General features: G+C 39.9%; 1 protein-coding gene across 1 annotated transcript; it reads left to right on the top strand.

The window, feature by feature from the left end:
- Positions 1–1,193: 1,193 nt before the first annotated feature.
- Positions 1,194–22,040, top strand: ATP6AP2 (ATPase H+ transporting accessory protein 2). Its single transcript, XM_028522808.2, has 9 exons — positions 1,194–1,437; positions 7,182–7,312; positions 8,987–9,118; positions 13,792–13,887; positions 14,040–14,177; positions 15,066–15,119; positions 16,037–16,186; positions 17,522–17,641; positions 21,029–22,040. Exons 1-9 carry the CDS (start codon positions 1,398–1,400, stop codon positions 21,221–21,223), a joined length of 1,056 nt encoding a protein of 351 aa, XP_028378609.1. The 5' UTR covers positions 1,194–1,397; the 3' UTR covers positions 21,224–22,040.
- The last annotated feature ends 933 nt before the right edge of the window (positions 22,041–22,973 follow it).

The raw sequence follows: 22,973 nt of genomic DNA on the forward strand, positions 1-22,973 counted from the left end.
TTTGGGGAGTGTGTTCTCCTGATTCCAGCTTTCAGTCAGGCAAATTTTTCACAGGACAGGTCTGCTACCTGAGAAACACTTGGAGTCAGTTTTCAACCCACTTTCCTTTTTTCTCCTGAAAATAGAGACTGGGAACTGAGTTAACTGAGCGTTCTTTCCTCAACAAGTGTGTCCCACATTGGTACACTGAACAATGCGTAAACACCTTCAACAGCCCCCTTTTCCTACCAAACGAAGTGCATAGTTCTTTTCTGTAAAAGTCAACATCTTCAATAAATGTCCCTGACTGATATTTTCAGCTTTATGTGCTCCCTCCCCCATACATCTCTTCTCTGGTTAAAGTAAACAGTTAATGCTCAACCTAACAAGGCTTGCTCCCTGCCACACCTTACAGTTTTTGCTACATATTGAAACCACATCCATCTTTCAAGGTCTTCAGCTGAAGACTCATTTTCTAACTACAGATGCTACATTATGTCATTTCTTTCCTCATATCATGGGCAAAAAATAATATGAGCTGTGGGAAGGGAGGATCCTGGCCTAATTAATATGTCTGGCCTTCACATAACACTGAGTGAATGGATGAGGAAAATAATTAATGTTCCTGTAACATCACTCCTGGTAGATCAGAAAGTCTTAGGAAGTAGGGTTACCAGATTTAGCAAATCAAAACACCGGGCGTCCAGGTATATTTGGAATTTCAGACAAACGACAATTTTTTTTTTTTGGTATAAGCACGTCCCATGAAATAGTCACGACATATTTATACTAAATATTATTCGTCATGCCCTATTTGGAGGTCAGGGGTTCCTGGGGGCGCCTAGCTTCCCCCCAGCTGGTGCTCAGCATCTGTGCAATTGTTAGAACGAAACCCAAACCAGCCACGTAGCTTCCACTACTACGCCCGTGGCAGGGCGGAGCCACGCGACCAGGAAAGACAGACACCCCAGTTGGAAACCGTCACCCGAGACTGGCCAAAGGGTCCGCACCCGGGTGGAAGCCCCATCCTGTGGGCTCTCTGGACCCCCTTGACAGCACCTGTCTTCTCCCATCCTGCGACCGCCCACCCTACCCTCCATCTCGTGACTGGTTGTCAAGAGCCAGGGGGCGGGACTGCCCGGCTCAGCAATTGCTGTCAACCTTTAGAAGGGCCTTCCGTCCGTCACGTTAGACACGCCCATCACACTGACGTAGGCCCGACTACGCCTCTCCCGCAGGTCGAGGCGTCCCTGGCGATTGGTGGAGAGAGCGGCAGCCAGCCCAGCGGAGGCAACGACCGAGAGGTCTTCGGGACTCAGGTCGAGCTGGAGCTCGTCACCCGCTGGTGCTGCCGTGGTCACTCGCGTTCTCCCGGTCCGTTCCTTGTTCCCCTGCACGGTTGCAGGCTTCGCGGAACCATGACTGTGCTCGTCATGCTTCTGTCCTTTTTGGTGGCAGGTGAGGACCTGGGGGCGCGCGGGGCGGGCTCCGGGAGGCTCTGAGCCTCAGGGGTCGGGAGCGGCCACGGGTGTGAGCTGTGGGGCTGGTGTCGCAGTGCGGGCAAGGAGCGGCAGCCTTGCCCCAGCCTCCTTCCTGTGTCGGCGCGGCCGAGGGTAGGGGGTGGTGGTGTGCCGGGGCCGGGTCGTGCTGGGTTGCGTGGGGGGGTATCTGAACTGGCCCCACCCTCCGCCTCTTCGTGGAAGGCGCGTCCGCCTGTCTGGTCTCGAGCCTCCGGTCATCCCGGCCTCTTCCGGCTCGGGAGGCGCTTCAGAGGACAGCAATGCATTTCTCAGTCAAGTGTTGAACCGCAGCCCTCTGTGAAGAAGGGAAGGGTGACTTCTTAGCTGTCATCAGCTGCTGCATTTCTTTGCATTTTTCTGGTGTCTTCATTTCTTGCAGTTGTCATCAGTGATTGTTTCAGGATACAAAAGTTGGAGGTGGAGTAATTGATTTTGTATGATTATTTTTAAAGGCGAATTCAAAGTGCCTCTTAATAGTTTGTAACAGTTAACAATTTTAAGGATTGAGAAACTAAGATGTGAGTCACGTTCTTAGGGTCACATGTCAGATAATGGTAGCTTTCTGAGTGGAACCTAGCTTCCCTAGAATTCAGCATAGGGCCCGCAAGTCAGCTAATATTTGGCCTCTTTCTGTGCATCATGTAATTCATTTAATTTTCAACAAGCCTTAGAAGAGAATATCAACATCGTTTTACAGAGTGATTAAGCCTAAATAAATTACCTAACACCACACAAACAGCAAAGCTGGAGTTGAACCCAGATCAGCTAGCTCCAAATCGAGGGCCTTTTCCTTTACATATGTTGTGGCACAGGTGGTGGGAATGCAGAAATGATGGGGGTGAAACAGGCGCAGGCAATGGCCAACAAGAGGGCAAATTGAAAACAATTTGGAGGAATTGGGTACTCTTGTTAGCCATTGTATTGGTTTAAAACCTATAGGTTAAAAATCTTGAGGCCTGTGTCTCTCTCTGCTTTGTGAAGTGCTGGGACAAGCCACTTTTGGAATGGTGGTTTAATTGGGCATGGGGGTATAGACTACTGATGATCTTGAAATCTGCAGGTCTTCTCCGTCCCTGCAGTGCCTATGTTGGGTTCATGATAGTTACACTTACTTTCATGACCCCACATTTTAGGGTTGTTTTGTTCTTGTTGTGTCTGTCTCTGGAAAGTCATTCTGATCTATCTAGTAAGTTACTTGGGTGGAATTTTAAAAAATCTTAAATTTAGTTTTTGAAATTTAAAAATCTTTGGTACTGTGATTTACCTGAACATCTTCTAATTCCATGTTTAATGTTATGTGATATTGTTTTGATTCAGTGAAGTTTGGGGTGGTATTTGTTTTGGGTTTGGTACATGGTTTGAACATGTTTTCCTGACTAGAATAGTCTAGTTCATACAGACCAAGAATCTGATCTTGTCAGCTTTGGTGTTGCTTGGTCTTGTCAGCTGAAGTTAAATTACTTTTTTCCAGAATGACTAAATGTGACTTAATGGAAAACATTTTTAAGAGATCATACTTCCTTATTTGAGAAAAAAATGAGTCCTTTAAAATGGTGTTACCAAGTCAGAGAGAGGAACTGGAGGAAGGGAATCAGGGTTATGAATACAATGTCATAAGGAATATTTGAAAAAATTCAGATTGGAGAAAAAAAATTACTGGAGAGGAAAAGACGCCAAGGTTAAGAAACATGTGGAATTTGAAGGGATGTCCTTTGAAGAGGAATTTGATTTGCTCACTGATGTCCCAAAGGTAAAAAGTAGGACTTACTTATGTTTTTCCCTTATGGATTCCATCGACCATTCATAGATCACAGTATAGGATGGTGGGAGTTCCCAAAGCGCCTAGGATTTAGCTTGTAGCTCAGATTGGGAAGCTGAGGGAAATTTCCCTGGGCAGGGGGCACTCACAGGACAAATGTGAAAGGTTGGGGTGGGAAGAAAAGCCATTTCTAATAGAACATGTGTAAAAGCACAGAAGTATGAGAGCAAATAATAGTTTGGTGGGGCCAGAATGTGTAGAGGTTAATGGGTTAAGTTGAGAGATCCTAGAGGTAATGTTGGTGAGGTGCCCTTGGGTGTTATGTTTTGGGTTTTTGTCGCAAAGGCTCTGGGTAGTAAGTGAAGGTGGTTAAGCTGAAGGATGAATGAACAGATCTGTATTTTGATAATAAGGCAGGTCATAAGGTGGCCAGTTCCAGCAAGCCTGGTGAGTGCCTGAAGAGTCTGCACTGGACATGGAGAGGAAAGGATTTGTGGAATAATCAGGAAAAAAGATTGACAGAATTCAGTGGTCAATGAGCTATGGTGCTGAGGAAGGATTTAAAGGGACCCCTTCCAGCTGCTGGGTGGAAGGCGATGTCATCCATAGATACAGAGAATACAGGGGGGAGCATGTGGAAAGATGGTGAATTCAGTTCTGAACCTGTTGAGTTTGAAGGACCCATGGGACTAACTTAGAATGAAATGCCCAGCAGACTGTTGGGTGTGTGTGTCTAAGGCGCAAGAGAAATCTAGGCTGAAAATAAAAATCTGGGAGCCATCAATGTGTTTTGGTGTTAGGGGAGACAAGTAGGCCCAGAAAGTGGTGAAGGTCAGAAATGGAGTCCTCAGACCTCCAAAGTGGGGTATGCTAGTTGATGTACTGGAATGCAGGAAAAATGCATTAGAACCTCCATTTATATTTACTTTTTATCTCTCCCCCACCTTTTTTTTGGTAGAGCAATGGTTAGCTATTTTGTAGAATGTCCCTCCATTGAGTTTGATATTTTCTCATGATTAAATTGGGAAAAATACTAACTACACAGGTACTCCTTTTGAAAGATTTTCATTTTTGTGTGCTTTATATTATGAATGCATAATCTATTATACTACAAGTGTATACTTTGTAAATAAATATATGTGTAGTGGGGCTACTTTCAAATTTTGTACTGAAAGGGTTGAAACCTAAAAAGTCTGGACATCTTGGCTTCCATGGACAGGAAGGGAAAGAAACTGAAGAGAAGCAGCCAGAGGGATTGGAAGAAGAACCAGGGGCATGGGTTTATGAAGGCCAAGGTGGGGTATGAGATGCTTTGGGAAGTTAAGTAAATCAAGGGCTGAAAATTGTCTTTGGGATTTGGTGAGTCAGTTCAGTGTCATGTGGGGTCAGAGCTGTGGAGCAGGTAGCAAATGTGAGATGAAGACACAGAGAAGCAAACGTAGCTGGCTGCTCTGCCAGGATTCTTGCCCTGAAGGGAAGCAGAGAGGCTGGGAGAGGACCAAAGGAGGTTTTTTGTGGTTTTACTTTTAGAAGAGGGGGGCATGCCCTAGCAGTATTTTTTTGCTAAAGTGAAAGAACTTGATAGGGGAAAATTGGTAGTGTAAAGTGTGGCTTTACTCGTGTACTAACTCAGCAACTATTTATTGCATAACACTGTATCAGGTACTGTTCTCAAGCTTGGGGGTGTTGTATAAACAGGACAAACTGAAATCTCTGCCCATGTGTAGCTTATGTTCTACAGGGCCAGCTTTTTATACCTACAGCCTTATAGGCACTTACCTCCTGATACATTGTCCCGGAATAGTGATTTAATAAACACTGAATGAATAATTTAATAGGTGAATGAATGAAGGTCCTCAAGAAGACTGAACCACAGGGCTACTGGTATTTTAGAATGGGAGAGTGACGGAGCCGCCAGCATCTGGAAGGAGAGATAAGGATAGGGGCTCCTGGTAGACAAATTTGTGGTGGAGAGAAGAAGCAGGTAGCTGGAGGAATTCCTCTGTTTTCTCTTCAAGCTGGAGATAAGGTTATCTGATGAGACCAGGTCAGGAGTGATCAAAGATGAAAGAAGTAAGGAAGCCCATTTCAGTTCAGTAAAAGGGAAAACATTTCAAAGTACTAGACTGTTGGGACAGTGGAGATGATTGTGGGCAAGTGCAGTGTTTGTAAGTTGACATGGTGTCCCCCTCCAGGTAGAGGACACATGACATTCTGTCAGATATCCAGGTATCCAGAAATACCTGCATTAAGCAGCAGTTTATGGTATAGGAGAGTCCATGACTAAGGTTTTCTAAAGCTTAGGCTCCTGAAGGACTGTTGTTCAGGCACAGAAGTTGAATCTAACCAACTATAAATTTGAGGTGAAGTAATTTAGCATAACTTTGTTGGGGTTAAGTGAGTAGGGCCACATCTTAAAACAGCTATCTCCAGATTCACTGTGGTTTTTCTAAGTATATGTGTTACTGCCCTGGCTGGTGTGACTCCATGAATTGAATGCCAGCCTGTGAACCAAAGGCTGCAGGGATTCCCAGTCAGGGCACATGCCTGGATTGCGGACCAGGTCCCCAGATGCGGGCATGTGAGAGGCAACCGCACATTGATGTTTCTCTCCCTGTCTTTCTCCTTCCCTTCCCCTCTCTCTAAAAATAAGTAAAATCTTAAAAATGTGTGTTATTTTGAAAGTATGAGTCTCTTGTTGCCCCATTTTTCTTCAAGTTTGCAATAACTATTACTTTAGTGAACTAAGATGTTTATCAGTTACAAACGGCCATTCCATTCTGCTAATTCTTCTTTTTTTTCTTTTTTTTGGGGGGGTGGTTTGCCTCAAGCTAGAACAATTTGGAAATTTCTGCTCTGGTGGCTGCACTGAATTGAAACTCATAACTCCCCAGGCTGTATCAGCACCATCCCGAGGCCTTTTATTTACTGCCAACACTATAACACCAGAACATTTGCTATTGCTTCCAACTTTATTCCCAGACTCTGTTAGTTTCCTTAGGTCAAGAGAATAACAATGATGCTTTATTAAAGCCTTATGTCCCATGCTAGGCATGAACAAGATTTGTTTTGGGCTTGGAGCTAATCTTTTCATAGGAACCCAAAAGGTTCCATTAGCTACTTGGCCTTGTGTAAACTCGACATCACTGGGTTAACACAGGATGGGTTAACAGGCCAGATACTTCATCTTTAGCCTTGGAGGGCCTATAAATGAGTCCCTTTATTCTCATCCTTCACCTTTTAATACCCAGTCACATACCTTTAGACTAGTTGACTGTATTATTACAGAATACTTTTTCTCACCTTCTTGATGTGTCCATTGGAAATACTGTTTTCTGGATTTTGTTTCTAAAGTCTGAAGTGCTTTATATTCTGACTGGTAACATGTCCCCTTGTTTGACAGTCCTCATTTCACTAGATTTGCCTGTAGGATTAAAGGAAAGATAGGATCTTTGCTAAGATATACTAACCTGCTATAGTTTTAGGGTGAAATGCTAGGAATTTTATGAATTTGCATTTTGAAGAGAGTCAATAATAAAAATAATTTAGAGATTTAACTTTCCTTTCTTCCTTGTTAGTCTGTGCTAGGGTTTTGTTTTTTGTTTCTTAAATTCTGGAGAAGTGCCACTTATATCTAATTCTTGACAGATTGCCACATGCCCCTGTTTAAGGGTCATTTCTAGGAAGGCATCTAGATCATTAGGAGAACCTGGTTTCATAGTTGTATCTTTGTCACTGTAGAATTTCTTAGAGTCATACCTTGAAAAATAATTCACTGATATTTATTTAGGATTCAGCATTTTGTCCAATCATAATTTAGTGTGCTAAGTCAAAGGGAATGGGGAAACACTTAATAATTTTCAGCATTGATGCAAAAGATTTATGATGCTGATCATTCATTTACTAATCTGTTTTCTTCTCAGGTGTTTTGGGGAACGAGTTTAGCATATTAAGATCACCAGGGTCTGTTGTTTTCCGCGATGGAAAGTGGCCTATACCAGGAGAGCGAATCCCAGATGTGGCTGCATTATCCATGGGCTTCTCTGTGAAAGAAGTATGTGTGTTTTTAAAAAGTATTTGGAGCTGTTTCTGAAAGCACTTTTGTTGATTTCTGTTAATAGCTCATGAAAGCAACAAGCAAACAGGTTTCTTTGGTACAGATTGTAAAGGTGAAAAAGCTCATTTGTAGTTGGGGTGATTTTGGATAAGTACCAAGCTTGGCTTATGAAACCAAATCCTTATAAATCATTAACCAACTAATAGTTTGTTCATAGTAGTGACATTCTTTGTATGTATGAGAATGCATCTGTCCTACTATTAATTGGATGTATCATTTTATTTTTTCAGTACACATGATAGATTTGTGTCTTTGTTCAGGCTGCTGTTACAAAGTACCATAGACTAGGTGGCTTATAAACAGCAGACATTTCTTACTGTTCTCAGGCTAGAAGTCTGAGATGGGTGCCAGCATGGTCAGGTTGCGGTGAGGGCCCTCCTTCCAGGTTGCAGACTGTAGACTTCTTGTATCCTCACATAGGGCAGAGAGGGTGAGTGAGCTGTCTGGAGTCTCTTTTTTAAGGGTACTAACTCCATTCATGAGAGTTCCACTCTTCTAACCTAATCACCTCCCTAAGGCCCCACCTCCAAACACCATCACTTTAGTGGTTAGGATTGCAGCATATGAATTTGGAGTGGGAGACTCAAACATTCAATCTCTTACAATTTGTTATAAATGATAAAATGTGTATGCATCTTGTCTGAGTGTAGGAAAATAGTGTTGTCAGTAGTTAAGGAATAGCCTGGGGCCATGGTTTCCTACCCTTAAGCTGTAACATGTATTAACTGCTGCTTACCTGATGTAGCACAGGAGACCTAGATCCAGTCAGTATGGGAAATCTAAAGCTGTGGGCTAGAAGAAAAGGGATTCCGGAATTCCGTTTGCTGCCCTGTCTTCTTGTCATTATCTCCTCACATTTTACAAGTCTGGGGCTTTGATATGGCTTCCAGATACCATCAGTCACTCAAAGGAACGTTCTTCCAAGGACATGAGTGCCCTGGAAACCAGAAGCCCCGCATCAGGACTCTCTGTCAGGCCTATGGAAGGAGCTCCTGAGCTCCTGGCGTGAATGTGATTGGTTGTTCATATTTAAGGATGAAATTTGTAGTTCGTTCTTTACAGACTTAAATTTGACTTCAAATGGCAATTAAAATAACCTTTAGAAATAACTATTAGTAAACTAATATGAATTCCTTTCAGCAGGAATTCTGTTTTATTTATAAAGAGGTTAGTCTAAACAAAATGTTGTAATGACAGTCTTGCCACATATATCAGGGAAAGAGGCAAGTGATGCTGTAGATAAGGACAAACAATGATGGGGGAAGAAAATGTCCACGGTTACATGAAGACAAGACTATTTTGTAACCTGGAATCTGAAAAGTACCTATGTTTTATTTACTGGCCTGCTATTTTCCATTAAAGGTTTGAGTCGCTTACTATTAAACTTTATTGTTCAAATCTGTAGACGTTTTTAAGAAAATAAAGAAGGTAGAAATCCACATCCTTGATGAAGAGATTGTAACTACTGCCTTAAATAAAACATTTGCTCTTCCCATGAATTTTCATTTACAGTGTCATCCTAGAATCCCTTAACTCTGTTTATTAGATGTTCCTGGGGCATGGTTTTCTGAGTTGATAATTAAGCACCATTTCATGCTTTTCCACATTTAGGACCTCTCTTGGCCAGGACTTGCCGTGGGTAACCTATTCCATCGTCCTCAGGCTACTGTTATGGTAATGGTGAAGGGGGTGGACAAACTCGCTCTACCCCCAGGCAGTGTCATTTCGTACCCTTTGGAGAATGTGAGTATTGATTATAAAAAATGAAAGGGGTGCAGTTTTCATTTTGTCTTGTCAGCAATCATTATGAATTGGGTTCTAAGCACACTTATTTTTTGATGCACTGATTAATAAGTAAAACAACCTCTTTAAAAAAAACATGGTGGTTATAAATTTTTTGAGACTTGTCTGTTTTCTATAGATGGGAGTACTAAGATGAAAGGTGGAGAGCCCTGGCTGTTGTGGCTCAGTGGATTGAGCACCAGCCTGTGAACCAAAAGGTTGCAGGTTTGATTCCGTGTCAGAGCACATACCTGGGTTGCAGGCCAGGTCCCCCATTTGGGGGTGTGGGAGAGGCAACCAATCATGTGTTTCTCACACATCGATGTTTTTCTCTCTCTTTCTCCTCCCCTTCCCTCTCTCTAAAAATAAATGAATAAATTTTTTTTAAAGCTTAAAAAAAAAGGTGGAGAAATCTAACCTGAAACCATTTAGGGGGGTATCCTGCTGACACTTCCTTGGACATTATCTTGTCACTTTCCCTTCTAAATTTTTCCTCATTTTTGTGTAAGAAGGAGACTGGCGGCTACTTGGCTGGCTCACTTACTCCTTCATTAGTCTTTCAAACAGTATGGTTGACCAAGTGCTTGTGGGAGGCCCTCCTCCCACTACAAGTGTATAGAAGTCTCCAAAACATTTTTCTGTGCACAACTAAACTGGAAACGAGTAAGGGACACACACGGGTGCCACATTTGAAGAGAAAACTCAAAAGCCACAGTGGTGAGCAGGAGATGAAGCTGGAATTGTGTTCTATGAAGAAAGCCAGGGTCTGCAGAATGCTGTGTTGTTATTGAAAGGAGGATGAGTAGAACCCCAGCTGCCCAGGGCTACCATAGAGGAGCTGCTGGCCATCTTGGCCATGGGACCCTTACAGTCCCCTAAGGGAAATCAGAACTGCAGGATGGTTCCAAATTCGCACAGCCCACCCATACAGACACCTCCACAGGCCAGGGCTCCTTTGGGAAAAAAAAATTAAAGATGAGTTGAGTTTACAAAGCACTTGGAGGAAAAAAATGCCATGAGAGAGTCAGCAGGTGCAACAAACAATTCATCCCCAAGAGACTAGTCTCAGAGAGGTTTGAAAATACACACATTAAGATTGGAAGTAAAAGGGAGAAAACTGTACTTGAACAATGATTAAAATAAAATTTTAAAAAATGCACATTAAAATTGTGAGAGTTAAAGGTAGGGATAGAAACTGTGAGGCAGCTGTAAGACATGTGGTACTTTCATTGACATTCACTCCTGGATGTTTCACAATTTATACTGTGATTTCTTTACCCATGAGTTATTTAGAAATGTTTAATGTATGAATTCTTTTAAAATCATTTTTATTTTTTCAGTTTCTAATTTCATTACATTGTGAGACTGTGGTCTGTATGATGATGAGTTTTTGGAAAGTTTTTTTCAGACATTCCTGTGGTGTAGTATAGATGATTTCCAAGCACACATGACATGCTTACAAAAAACAACCATGTACAAGGTCACAAGGCAGATCTTAACAAATACATGATCAGTATCCTACAAAGCATCCTCTCTGACCACAGTGCAGTTAAATCTGAAAGCAATAACAAAGCGATACCTCAAGAATGTGTTTGGAAATGGTTAAAAAAAATCCACAAAAGATAATGACTTTTCAGGTTTGAAGCACACTGAACGCCCAGTAGGCTAAAGCCAAATCAACACCTAGACATAATGAAATTGAAGAGCCATCAAGAACACTGAAAATCTTAAAAGCTTCAGAGAAAAGACATTGTCATTACAAAGGAATGAGAATAGAATGATAGATTTCTTAGTCGTTGCCATGAGGGACCCATAGAGCAAGAACTAAGTCATAGTAATGAAGTGATATTGATCCAGTGAAAATTATGATAGAACTATTGGGAGGGTGGAGAGAGAGAAACGGAGTATGCGTATGGGGCAGGGTGTGCTGCTGTGGTTGGTGATGTGGAAGAGCTAAACTCTCATTTTCTACAGTGGGCGATGAATAGATAATGCCTAAAATGGAAAAAACCCAAATGTAATACATTATTTAGAGATGGTGGTAAAAGGAAAAAGAAACACAGGATTTGAAAATGAGGGCCTCACAGGAGTGGAGAATGAGGGTAGGGGGAAACTTATTTATCATAAAAAGTCTTATAAAGCTATTTGTCTCCTTAATTTGTACATATAACCTTTTTTCTATATGGTGCATGAAATTTTAAAAAAGTCAACAAAGAAAAGAAAGTTGGAGTAGATGTACTCCTAAATAATTTGTGGATTGAGGAGAAAAGTCACTGTAAATTTCCAAAGTATTTGGTTGTGAATATCAATGAATGTTCCATATGTTTAAAAATTGTGCTGTTATAGCTAAAGTGGTAAGGAAAGGAAAATTTATAGCCTTAAGTACACATGTTAGACAATTAAAAGATTGGAAATTAATGGACTAAAGAAACCAGAATTTCAGAGCAAATGGAAGGAAGGGAACACTAAAAATCAAAAGGTACAAGGATTATTTATTAAGCACGTAAGTCTGTGATTTCTGTGAAAATCATTGTGGCAGACCCCTTTAAAATAATTTTGTGGAAATTTAAGATGCTATCGAGATTTTCGTTAGCATACAATCCAAAACTAAACATTGTAAAACAGACTAACCCCATTTTACATAAGTAGAAGATGTGAAATGAGCCTATATTAGTCCTTGACCCTGATTGACTGCTCCTAATACTTTTCCTGGCAGTAGGTGGTGAATGAGATGTAAGGCTCAGAGGGCAAAACCCACAAAATAGAAGAAAAAAATCGAATGTCTTAGAATTCCACTTAAAGAAGCTTCTATTTGATTAGCTAGCTGTTTTCATTAGAATTTCAGTTCATACAGATATAGAAATTCCATTTTCTCCAGGACAAACAATGCGTATCCTTGTAATACAGTGGAAGAAAGTAATCACTATATTTTAAGCAGCCAAGCTTTTTCCTTTTGAGCTTAGCGGGCCGTATAATTTTTTTCTTTTCCTTCACAGTTTGGTGATCATCTGACTCAGCAGCTTCTCCGGTTTGATTGCTAGGGATGTGTTACCTTTAATCTTCAACTTTCCTTCCACACAAGTGCCATTTCACTAGGTGAAATGAAATGAGGCTGCAGAAATTGTTACATGTTCTAGCGTTCCCTACAAAGTCTGAGGAGGTGAACTGTGTGATTGGAAAGGGAGAGCTTGCTTGTGGCTGACTCAGGGAGCTGGTGACAATATACTTTTGCAAGTTTGAACTTCTCCCTTCTTCAATTGCTGATTAACTCATTTTAAGAGGATTTCGGAAAGAGTTAATATGCATCTTAAGAGAAAAATATGATCTTGTTCCACAGGAACATGAAATTGAGAAATTTTGAATGGTGGAATTTGATCAGTAAGATTTATATAACATTAACTTCTGCCTGTACCATGTTAGCATTAATTTGCTGCTTATAAACATGAACCTTTTAATAGTAAAGGGAATTAGTGAAAAAAATTACCATTAAGAAATCTCCATTAAAACAAAACCATGACTACTATACTGCTTGTTTTAATACCATGACATTGACAATAATTATTTTGAGGGGAAAAATTTCCACAATTTATTGTTAACAATAATGGGTAAAAACAGATCTATGGGAATAGAAGTCAGAATTGGTTACCGTTGGGGGCGGAGGGAGAGGTATGGGAGGCTTCTAGGGTGCCGATAATGTTCTGTCTGATCTGGTTGAGTTAGATGAGTGTATCCATTTGTAACATTCCTTGAGCTGTTACCCTAAGATTTGTGTACTGAATTATATGTATGTTATACTTTAATTTAAAAAATTCAAGGAAAAAGATTTTAGCACAATTGGTTATTTCAATTTAATATCATGTCCTAAGATAAAGGACCTATGAACTTATGTGATATACTTTATACCTTGTAGACAAGAGTCTTCAGTGTATATGAAGATAAACCCTAAATCTGATTAAACATTTTTAAAACTTTGAAATGAAAAATGAGAACTATTTCTCTTAAAGTTCAATTAAATTCAAATTCTTCTGACCTCTTGAATGCAAGTTAATACTTTGTTATAGAATATGCATTCTTTGTGGCATGTTTAATATTGAAACTAGATGTATTGCTTCAAATACACAAATGACCACCAGAACATGATGGTTTGTGCAATATAGTTTTGTATCCTTTGTGTTTACTAGTTATTTCCTATTTAGGCACATTGGGAGACATTCTCATTGGCTCACTAGGAGGCTGTTTGATCTTCTCTGCACTGAAAAGGGCTCTTTGTGTTTGGATGATATGGGTCTTTTGAATTTCCATAGAAAATGCTGGTGCTTTTTTCCTTTTTTAAAAAAAATATTTATTTCTTTTTAGAGAAAGTGGGGAAGGGAGGGAGAGAGAGGAAGAGAAACATCAATGTGTTGCTGCCTCTGTGTGCCCCTTACTGGGGACCTGGCCTTGCAACCCAGGCATGTGCCCTGACTGGAAATCGAACCTGTGACCCTTTGGTTCACAGGCTGGCTCTCAATCCACTGAGCCACACCATCCAGGGCCTTTTTTTCTTTTGAAGGCTCCTATTTTAATACCATCTGAATGATTTTTCTTCCCACTTTGGTTCAAGTAATAATTAAGGTCTTACTCTTACATTTCAGGCAGTTCCTTTTAGTCTTGACAGTGTTGCAAATTCCATTCACTCCTTATTTTCTGAAGAAACTCCTGTAGTTTTGCAGTTGGCTCCCAGTGAGGAAGTAAGTGATACAATTTTTATTTAAGATGCTTTAAAAAATTAGCTTTCATTATTTAATGGGAATTTAAAACCAGTTTTACGAACAGTGCTATCAGACCTCTATATTGGAATTAATCTGTAGAACAAACTTAAAATTTTGTATTCTTCTTGCAGAGAGTGTATATGGTGGGGAAGGCAAACTCAGTTTTCGAAGATCTTTCAGTAACGTTACGACAGCTCCGCAATCGTCTGTTTCAGGACAACTCTGTTCTCAATTCACTTCCCCTCAATTCTCTGAGCAGGAACAATGAAGTAAGTACAGTTACTGAATGAATAAATTAATATCATTAGTGGTTTCCCATTTCTTATGCTCCTGACTTTAGAGCAAACCTCACATTTTAGAAAATGAAAAGTTTTGCAAATTTACAGCTGGAGTAGATTCTTCTTTCCTTTAGTGTAATTTTCTTATGAATCTCTTGAAGAAACTCCTTTTGTGAGTTGAGCTATAGTAGGAAAATGGTATTACATTCTAGCACCAGGGTTGCCACCGATTAATCCGGATAAACCAGAAATCACAGAATCTACTTGGTGGCTGATAGAGCTGTGTCAGTCTGGTAACATGGGCACTATCATTCACTTCCACTTCTGATGTGTTACCTCATTTTTCTACTTCAATCTTGACAGTGCAGTGGAGGGAGCCACCCTTAGTGATGACTCCTGTCTGTCAGTTTCACCACCTGCTCATGCACCCTCTCAACCACATGGCATGCCACCTTTCTGGCACTCTCTCCTCTATCTACTTTGGTTGACCAGGACCACCATCTTTTATTCTCCTGTATAGAATATGTTCAAGTGATGTGAGCGAACTGGGCCACTGGCAGGATTTCGCTGCAGTGTGCTACAATATTCTGATACCCTGAGGGGAAAATGGAATGTTGAGATTCTTTATCATAGCTTTATCAGAAATATGGCTATAGAGTGGAAGTCACTGTGCTGGGGAATGACCATCACATTTCTGTTGAGAAGTAATGTTTTATATGCATTTTCAATTGAAATGAACCTACCAAGTGAAGAACAACTGTTACATAAATTCACTTAAGTGCTTAATATTTCTAATATCCCATGTTTTATTTGATAAATGGCAAATAAGGTCTCTGACGCATATTTAAAGTATTGCTTATTTCTTTCGGCTTTCTGCAGGTTGATCTGCTCTTTCTGTCTGAACTGCAAGTTCTACATGATATTTCAAGTTTGGTAAGTAAGCTACTCGAATTTTTCACTTCCATTTATTTTGGTTCCAGGAGACATTTCTAGAAAATCTTTGCATGATAGTGAAACCAATAGAAAAGTTCAATCAAGTATGCCCTGGGTTTACTTATGGTTCTGTGAAAGTTGAGGAATTAGTGGCGGTGGTGGTGGGAATTTTTATTTCATCTCCTGTTAGTCAAATTATTTTGGATTTCTACTCTTAGGAAACAGTGAGTATCCTCCAAGAATACAGGAGTTGGGTGGGCCACCCTAGCTGCAGCCCTGACTTGGCTGTTGATTTCTTGTCAGATGTTAAGACTTAAATCCTATATCTAAAACAGAAATAATAATTTGGACTAACAATGCTGTCAACCAAGTCAGGAAGGAAATAAATCTGCCTAAAGGGTATTTTTTCCCTTTTTGGTTAGATGATTTAAAAAAAATCCTCCTGTGATTGAAATAGAAAAACTCACATGTTTGCTATCGACTGAAGTTGTTACCCAAACTTTTCCAGTGAGGTCGCTTCCAGGAGTCTGGAAGCACAGTGCTGGGGGCTGGTGAGGCGGCCCGGGAGGGCATGTGGGGAGTGTCTGCTCTCTGAGCATTGGTGGTTCGTGCTCTCCTGGGATCAGACTGGTCCCACCATCTGTTCTTTCACATCTAAATGTTTTTAAACTAAAGAATTTTAAAAAGAACTTTAATTAAATATTCAGGTAGTCAATAAGTGCTCTTAAAAATCAGACTTATGTTGGATTTGTTTTATCGGAAATTCCCATTTAAACCAGCTCCATCTGCCACCATTTTAGACTATTTGTATATGGCGGCACACTGGTGTGGTTCTGTTCAGCCTAGTTTAGTTAAGCATAGGACTTCGACTGGATGTGTTTGACATACTTCATTCACTCTCTTTTGTTTGTTCTCAGTTGTCTCGACATAAGCATCTAGCCAGAGATCATTCTCCTGATTTATATTCACTGGAGCTGGCAGGTTTGGATGAAATTGGGAAACATTATGGAGAAGATTCTGAACAATTCAGAGATGCTTCTAAAATCCTTGTTGATGCTCTACAAAAGGTAAATTGTCAGTGGGGTATGAGAGGTTAGAGTATGACCATTTCACTTTTAGCCTCTTAATGGGAAAAATCTGCTTGTGAAATAATGTTGATTGAAGTCTTGAGGACCTCTATCTAATTTTAGTGAGCAAGGATGCAGTAGGTCAAAGATGTATGTTAGTATGTCTCAAATGCTGGCGGTGGAAGCATAGGAAATGATGGATAACTCCAGCAAAATCCTTCTTTCTTTGCATAATGCTAAAACATACATAACATTGCCCTGGCTGTGTGGTTCAGTGGATTGAGTGCCGGCCTGTGAACCAAAGGGTTGCTGGTTTGATTCCCAATCAGGGCACATGCCTGGGTTGTGGGCCAGGTCCCCAGTAGGGGGCGTGTGAGAGGCAACCACACATTGATGTTTCTCTCCCTCTCTTTCACCCTCCCTTCCCATCTCTAAAAATAAATAAATAGAGTCTTAAAAAATGAAAATAATATACATAACATAAAACTTAACTATTAACCATTTTTTTTAAAGATTTAATTTATTTATTACTTTTAGAGAGGGAAGAGAGGGAGATAGAGAGAGAGAGAAACATCAGTGTGCGGTTGCTAGGGGCTGTGGCCTGCAACCCAGGCATGTACCCTGGCTGGGAATCGAACCTGGGACACTTTGGTTCCCAGCCCGCGCTCAATCCACTGAGCTACGCCAGCCTGGGCTTATTAACCATTTTTAAGTAAAGAGGTCTGTGGTATTAAGTAAAAGGCATTCACATTATTGTACAACCATCACCATGATCCATTGCTAGAACTTTCATCTTCCCTTAACTGAAACTCTGTACCCATTAAACACTATAAAAATTTGAAGGACAAACAGCAGCATAGTACCAGACATTTAGTAGGTATGTAATAAATGCCAGTATTCTCTTGCCCTTGAAGTTACTCACCTGTAACTCTTCAATGATGTTTCAAAGTTAAATCTTCATAGATGTTTGTGATTAACCTGAGACCATTTAGGAAGATTCCTTCATTTCCCTTTTCTGTTTCCCTTCTTACAATTTATATGCCAACAAATTCAGGCTCTTAAAGTTATTTTCCCTTTTCTATTTCCCTTCTTACAATTTATATGCCAACAAATTCAGGCTCTTAAAGTTATTTTGAACATTTGAGTGTATTTTTAAGCATAATAGTTTTCTGAATATTTTAACATAATCAAAACCTTTAAGACTTGCCTATTTTAAGACAGTGTATTTTATGAGCCAGTAGGTAAGTGTATATTCTTGTAAGGTGCACAGAAGTTTTACAAATAATTTGAATAAACATGTATTTAATATTTATAGTAATGTCAGTAACTCTTCAGTTTGCAGATGACATGTATAGTCTTTATGGTGGGAATGCAGTGGTAGAGCTAGTGACTGTCAGATCCTTTGACACATCCCCTGTGAGGAAGACAAGGACTATCCTTGAGGCAAAACAAGAGGTGAGTACATTTTTGTGCCCTGGCTGGTGTGGCTCAGTGGGTCAAGTACTGGTTATGAAGTGAAAGGTCGCTGGTTCAATTCCCAGTCAGAGCACATGCCTGGGTTGCAGGCCAGGTGTCCGGTTAGGGGTGTGCGAGAGGCAACTGATGAATGTTTCTCTCCCTCTCTCCCTCCGTTCCCTTCTCTCAAAAGTAAATAAAATCTTAAAACAAGATGTGAGTGCATTTTTAGATCCTGCTTTAAAGTTGTGAAATTAAATTTTAAAAAAAACCCACTAAATCTTATATCACCTATGGTAGCATGAATGAGTAGTCAGTAAATCTGAAAACCAATCTCAAAACAGGTTTCTTATTCACATAGGTATGTTTGTTTTGCCAGTAATGCACAGGCCTCTGGGGCATAATCAGATAATGCAAGAGTTTGAGTTAGGGATAAAAGTAAATCTGTCAAATCCAGTAAGATAATTCAAATATTGGTATTACAAGAAGACATCACAAGTTACTGGTGAGGGAGTTGGTGTGGCTCTCTCAGCCTGGGGATGCTGCTTTCCCAGGAGGTAGGTACATTGTCTCTGTGGTACAGCCCCTCATTTTCCAAAATCCATCGTGTGTCTGCCCTTTATAATTTATTTCTATAGTTTTCTGGCTTGGATGTTGCTTTGATTTTAAGCATGTAAAGAGTCGTAAGCAAGGGTGCTGACCATAGTTTGACGTGTGTGTCTACATGCACACATACAAGAGCAGCAGTGTGGATACTCCAAAAGATTGTGAGGTCAAGAATATTATCTGTCATTGGCTTCATTGCTTGGAACAGATTCTAGTCATTTTCCCCTTTGGACCCATTTGCAGCCCCCATCCTGCTCAGTTTTACTGATCACAGTGTGGGACTTAAGAGGAAGGTAGTCAGAGGTAATGCCTAGTCAGGATAATCCAGACATGATTGGTTTGAGATTGTTTCACTCTAAATTGGAGTGGAAGGACTGTGTCAAGCTAGACAACCTCAAAATTTTTCCTACTACAGAGCATCCAGAAATGCTGGATGAAAAAATAAACACTGTTTTGAGTGCATAGTTTCTCTCTCAAGAAAGTAAGGAAAATTCTTGAGAAAATAAAGAACTTGAAAACTGTGTAGTAAACAGGGCATTTCTAGGGACATTTCCAGTTGGATTACCAAGAGACTGGAAATGAGGTCTTTGGTCCCTGAATGTGGGGTGGGGGAACAGGAGGGAGTGGAACTGACACTTCCATGTAAAGCTCAGACCCTGAAAGGATTGTGCCCTCAGTAAGAGAGTGGACTAGAACCCAATCAACAAAACAAGCAAGCAAGCAAAATATAACCAGACACATTGAAATGAAGAACAAACTGACGGTAACCAAAGGGGAGGGGGAGAGGGATAACAGGGAAAAGAATGGGGAAGGGTCATCAAGGAACATGTATAAAGGATCCATGAACAAAGGCAAAGGTGGGAAGGATTGAGGGTGGGGGTGGGTGGGGTGAGGGAAAGTGGTGGCAGGAAAATGGAGACAACTGTACTTGAACAACAAAAAAAGAGAGTGTGTGCTCTGTGTAGTCATAGTAGGTACTAGGGTTGGGTGGCGGGGTAGGAATGTCTCTTATGGAATTCTTAACCACAGGGACTACCTTTGTATGGGTTTGGGGCTCAGTTTTATATTACCTGTGAGTCCTAGGAGGCCCCAGGCCAAAAAATTTACACATGGGCTCTCATACCCTGGTCCTAGGCCAGTAAGACCTGTGATCAGCAGAAGTAAATGTAAAACCTCTCTGCCAGGACACACCTCCTGCACAAGTCATGATAGAGGGTGGACCCCCCCCCCCAGTTTTTATCTCCAAATATGAGCTCAGAACATTGTAAAACACAGGTGTAGCCAGTCCACATGAATGCATGGTAACTAAAGTGTCAAATGGAAGAATTAAACCCCCAAGAATTTCAAGTAATAGACTATGGGTATAGGCCATAAAGTAAACATTTAAACTAATTGAAGAAATAAAAGAGGAGTCAAATGAGGAAAAAAGAACAAGATGCTTTTTTAAAAAGCAGATTTGAATTTTTTATTTTTAAGATTATTTATTGATTGATTGATTTTTTAGAGGGAAGGGAGGGAGAAAAGAGAGGGAGGGAAACATCAATTTGTTGCCTCCTGCACCACACATCCCCAATTGGGGACATGGCCCACAACCCAGGCACTTACCTTGACCAGGAACCGTATTGCTGACCACCACTGGTTCACAGGCTGGGGCTCAATCTACTGAGCTGCCCCTGCCAGGGCAGATTTTAATTATAACGGGAGACTTACATACTAGATTCTTTGAACATTGACCACTTTAGGCCTGGTAGTTTAGGTGAAGTGACTCCAAAGAAGAACGCAGCAGTTTGAAGAAGGTACCCGTGCTTTGGGTGGTTTGAGCAGACAGCTTTGCAGGGCTGGAGTTAGTTTGTCTTCTCTGAGATGTCAGATTGAATTTATGAATCAGCTGCTTTAATTAATAAGTTAAGTTTATCAGAAAGTAGTTTCTGAAATTATTGTATGTATGGTGAGGGGTGAGACTCAGGTGATGTCATTGGATTTTTGTTATCTTTAATGTCATAAATTAACACTTTACACATATAATCTAAAATTTAAGATTTATTTTTTGTTAAACATAATAGACTGAAATGAACACTCTGAAGTGGAAGCTTGGTATCAAATTGGATTCCATTCTGCCTGTACCTCCAGTTAGTACCTGTTGTCCACTTCCATCACTCTCCTCTACCCATGTCTGCCTCTTAGCTCCGTACTGACGGTCTTGCCTACTTCACAGAGAAAAAGAGGCCTTCCGCTTGAGCTTCCTTTGTGGGGTGATGAAATCTAAAATTAGGTTGTGGTGATGACTGCAAGTCTGTAAATACACTAAAACTTACTGAATGTACATTTAAAGTAAATGTGAAAAAGATCTCGTTTACTAAAAGTCTTTCAGTGTGAATCCTTTAACGTTTGTTCAACTCTAAGCTCCCTGCATGTAAACACACGTGTCTGTGTAGCCATCTTCTCCTCCAGTTTAAATCACTGTCTCCCTTGTGGCCCTGTGCTGGGGCTGTGGGGTTGTCTTTTTTTTCATACTTGCTGCCATAACCCTTGCCCTCATTTGTCTCACCTCATGACCTTGGCTTCCTGCTTCCCAGCCTGCTCTTCCCACTTGCCTCCTACACATGGCCACCAGAGGTTTCTTTTGAAGACAGACCTGATTATGTTACTTCCTCTAGTATAAGCTCTTATGCCACTTAGGAATAAATGTTTGTTAGATCATTGAATCAAAGCTATTACACTGGGATAATTTCCTATCTTAAAATTCTTCCCTCTTGATTTTCTTTCTTTTCTTCATTGTAGAATAAACCATCAAGTCCCTATAATCTTGCATATAAGTATAATTTTGAGTATTCAGTGGTTTTCAACATGGTACTTTGGATAATGATCGGCTTGGCCTTGGCTGTGATTATCACCTCCTACAATATTTGGAACATGGATCCTGGATATGATAGCATCATTTATAGAATGACAAACCAGAAGATTCGAATGGATTGAACTTTCCTTAAGCCACACTTAGAAAAGGAGTTTGGAAATTGGCTGTTTTGTGAAAATAAATCTTGTAGTGTGGACAGTATACTTTAAACTTTTAAAAAAGCAAATTTTCTTTATTTTGTGTGTACCTGTGAAGTTGTTTTAGAGTGACTTACAGTATTGGTGTGAGTTTATTTGTATGATAGATTACATAATATGCTCAAATATTATATAATTATAATTTCATTCCATTTAGTATTAAAAAATAATGCACTGAAATAAATGTAAAACCATTTAGAGTAGCTTGTGTTATTTGAGAAAATGCACTGGATTTATTAGATTTTGAATGCTTAGCTTCCTTATACAGGATAGGTGAAAATAATATTTAGGTCATTAATAGTATAAACCATTGTAAATGTCTTAATTTGATGTAAATATCTCTGAAACGAGAAAAGATTTTAACTTTAGAGCAGCCCTAAACTATGCATGTGCACATACAGTCACTCAGATTTGGACCTGCACCTGACTTTTTATAACATCTTGAAAGTTTGGTGGTCCAGATGGTCTAGTGTAGATATTAAACATATTACCTTGATCTAAGAAGAAACTAGCTTTGTGAAGTTATAAATGCTAATACTTATACAAAAACAAATATTTGGGGGATGTCTTGGGGCATGAACATAAAAATCTTTTTACTCCAGTAACTTCCTTCTGTGTAAGATACTACAGTTTGTAGTCCAGCGTCATTCTAGAATAATAAGTGTAAGTACATGCTCCCTACTTTTTATGTGGAAGTGAACCAATGTCTATAAAGAGTGACAAATAAAGTTAATGATGATTCAAAATTTGTGTCATTTCAATAGTAAATCTACTTTATATTGTAAAATCCTAACGCATCAGGATTTTATTTAATCAGAATAGGCTATTTTGTTATATAGATTCCTGCCTTTTTTTAAACATTTGTTTATTTTCACTGCCTGTTGAGATTATAGAAGGTAGACATTTTAATTACTACTACTCTTACAGAATTTAAACAGAATATATGATAAGTTCACATTAGATTTTAGGTAGGAAAAGCTTAGATTTCCCTATAGCATATTAAAAGACTAATAAGCAACTAATTGGTTAGAATATGAAGGACTATCTAACGTAAAGTCTTAAAAGTAATAATTTTCTTAAAAAAATATTAGAATTTAAAATTTCATGATGATGTAGCTACCATTGTAGTGTGAGAGTTATGCTGCCCTGCCCCTGGGAACCCTACTTGGATTTAGTATTAGTTGTTCCTGCCTTTTCTTTGGAAAGATCATTAAATCATTTATAAAGAACATCAAGGGTTGGCAGATTTGAGAAGATAAGAGTTTGTTTAGTTGTGTTTTCTACTGTTTACTGCAAGGTACCTTTGACAGCTGCGGCGTTCAGCATCCATAAAGTGGAGGAAAGTTTTGTTTTCTTTTTGCCTCTCATTAAACTGTAAATTATAGTGAAGGTAATAATCAACTCTATAGGGAAGAAAAACAACACTTCTAAAGTCACTCAAGTCTCCTCCACTGCTACCCATTGCTAAGTGTATGGGGTGAGGATTTTTCACCTGCCTGGTCCCAAAACACTGACCACCCCCCCCCCCAAGGGCTTATGTTGGAGGAGCAGGGATCTATAGTGCTGCAGTGATTAAAGTTCATTTTTCTTTCACAAGGTTCTTCTGTAAACAGCACACAGAAGTTAGATTGTTATGATTAAATATGAAGTAAACCAATGCCTTTATAATTTAAAA

This window comes from Phyllostomus discolor, chromosome X, assembly GCF_004126475.2.
Source record: "Phyllostomus discolor isolate MPI-MPIP mPhyDis1 chromosome X, mPhyDis1.pri.v3, whole genome shotgun sequence".
Lineage (NCBI taxonomy): Eukaryota > Metazoa > Chordata > Mammalia > Chiroptera > Phyllostomidae > Phyllostomus > Phyllostomus discolor.

What these genes read in the sequence shown, in the direction of transcription:
- ATP6AP2 (XM_028522808.2), top strand. Translation starts at nt 1,398, where the DNA reads ATGACTGTGCTCGTCATGCTTCTGTCCTTTTTGGTGGCAG. An exon ending in TCTGTCCTTTTTGGTGGCAG is followed by an intron (nt 1,438 to 7,181) that starts GTGAGGACCTGG and finishes TTTTCTTCTCAG; the next exon opens with GTGTTTTGGGGAACGAGTTT. An exon ending in TCCTTGAGGCAAAACAAGAG is followed by an intron (nt 17,642 to 21,028) that starts GTGAGTACATTT and finishes TCTTCATTGTAG; the next exon opens with AATAAACCATCAAGTCCCTA.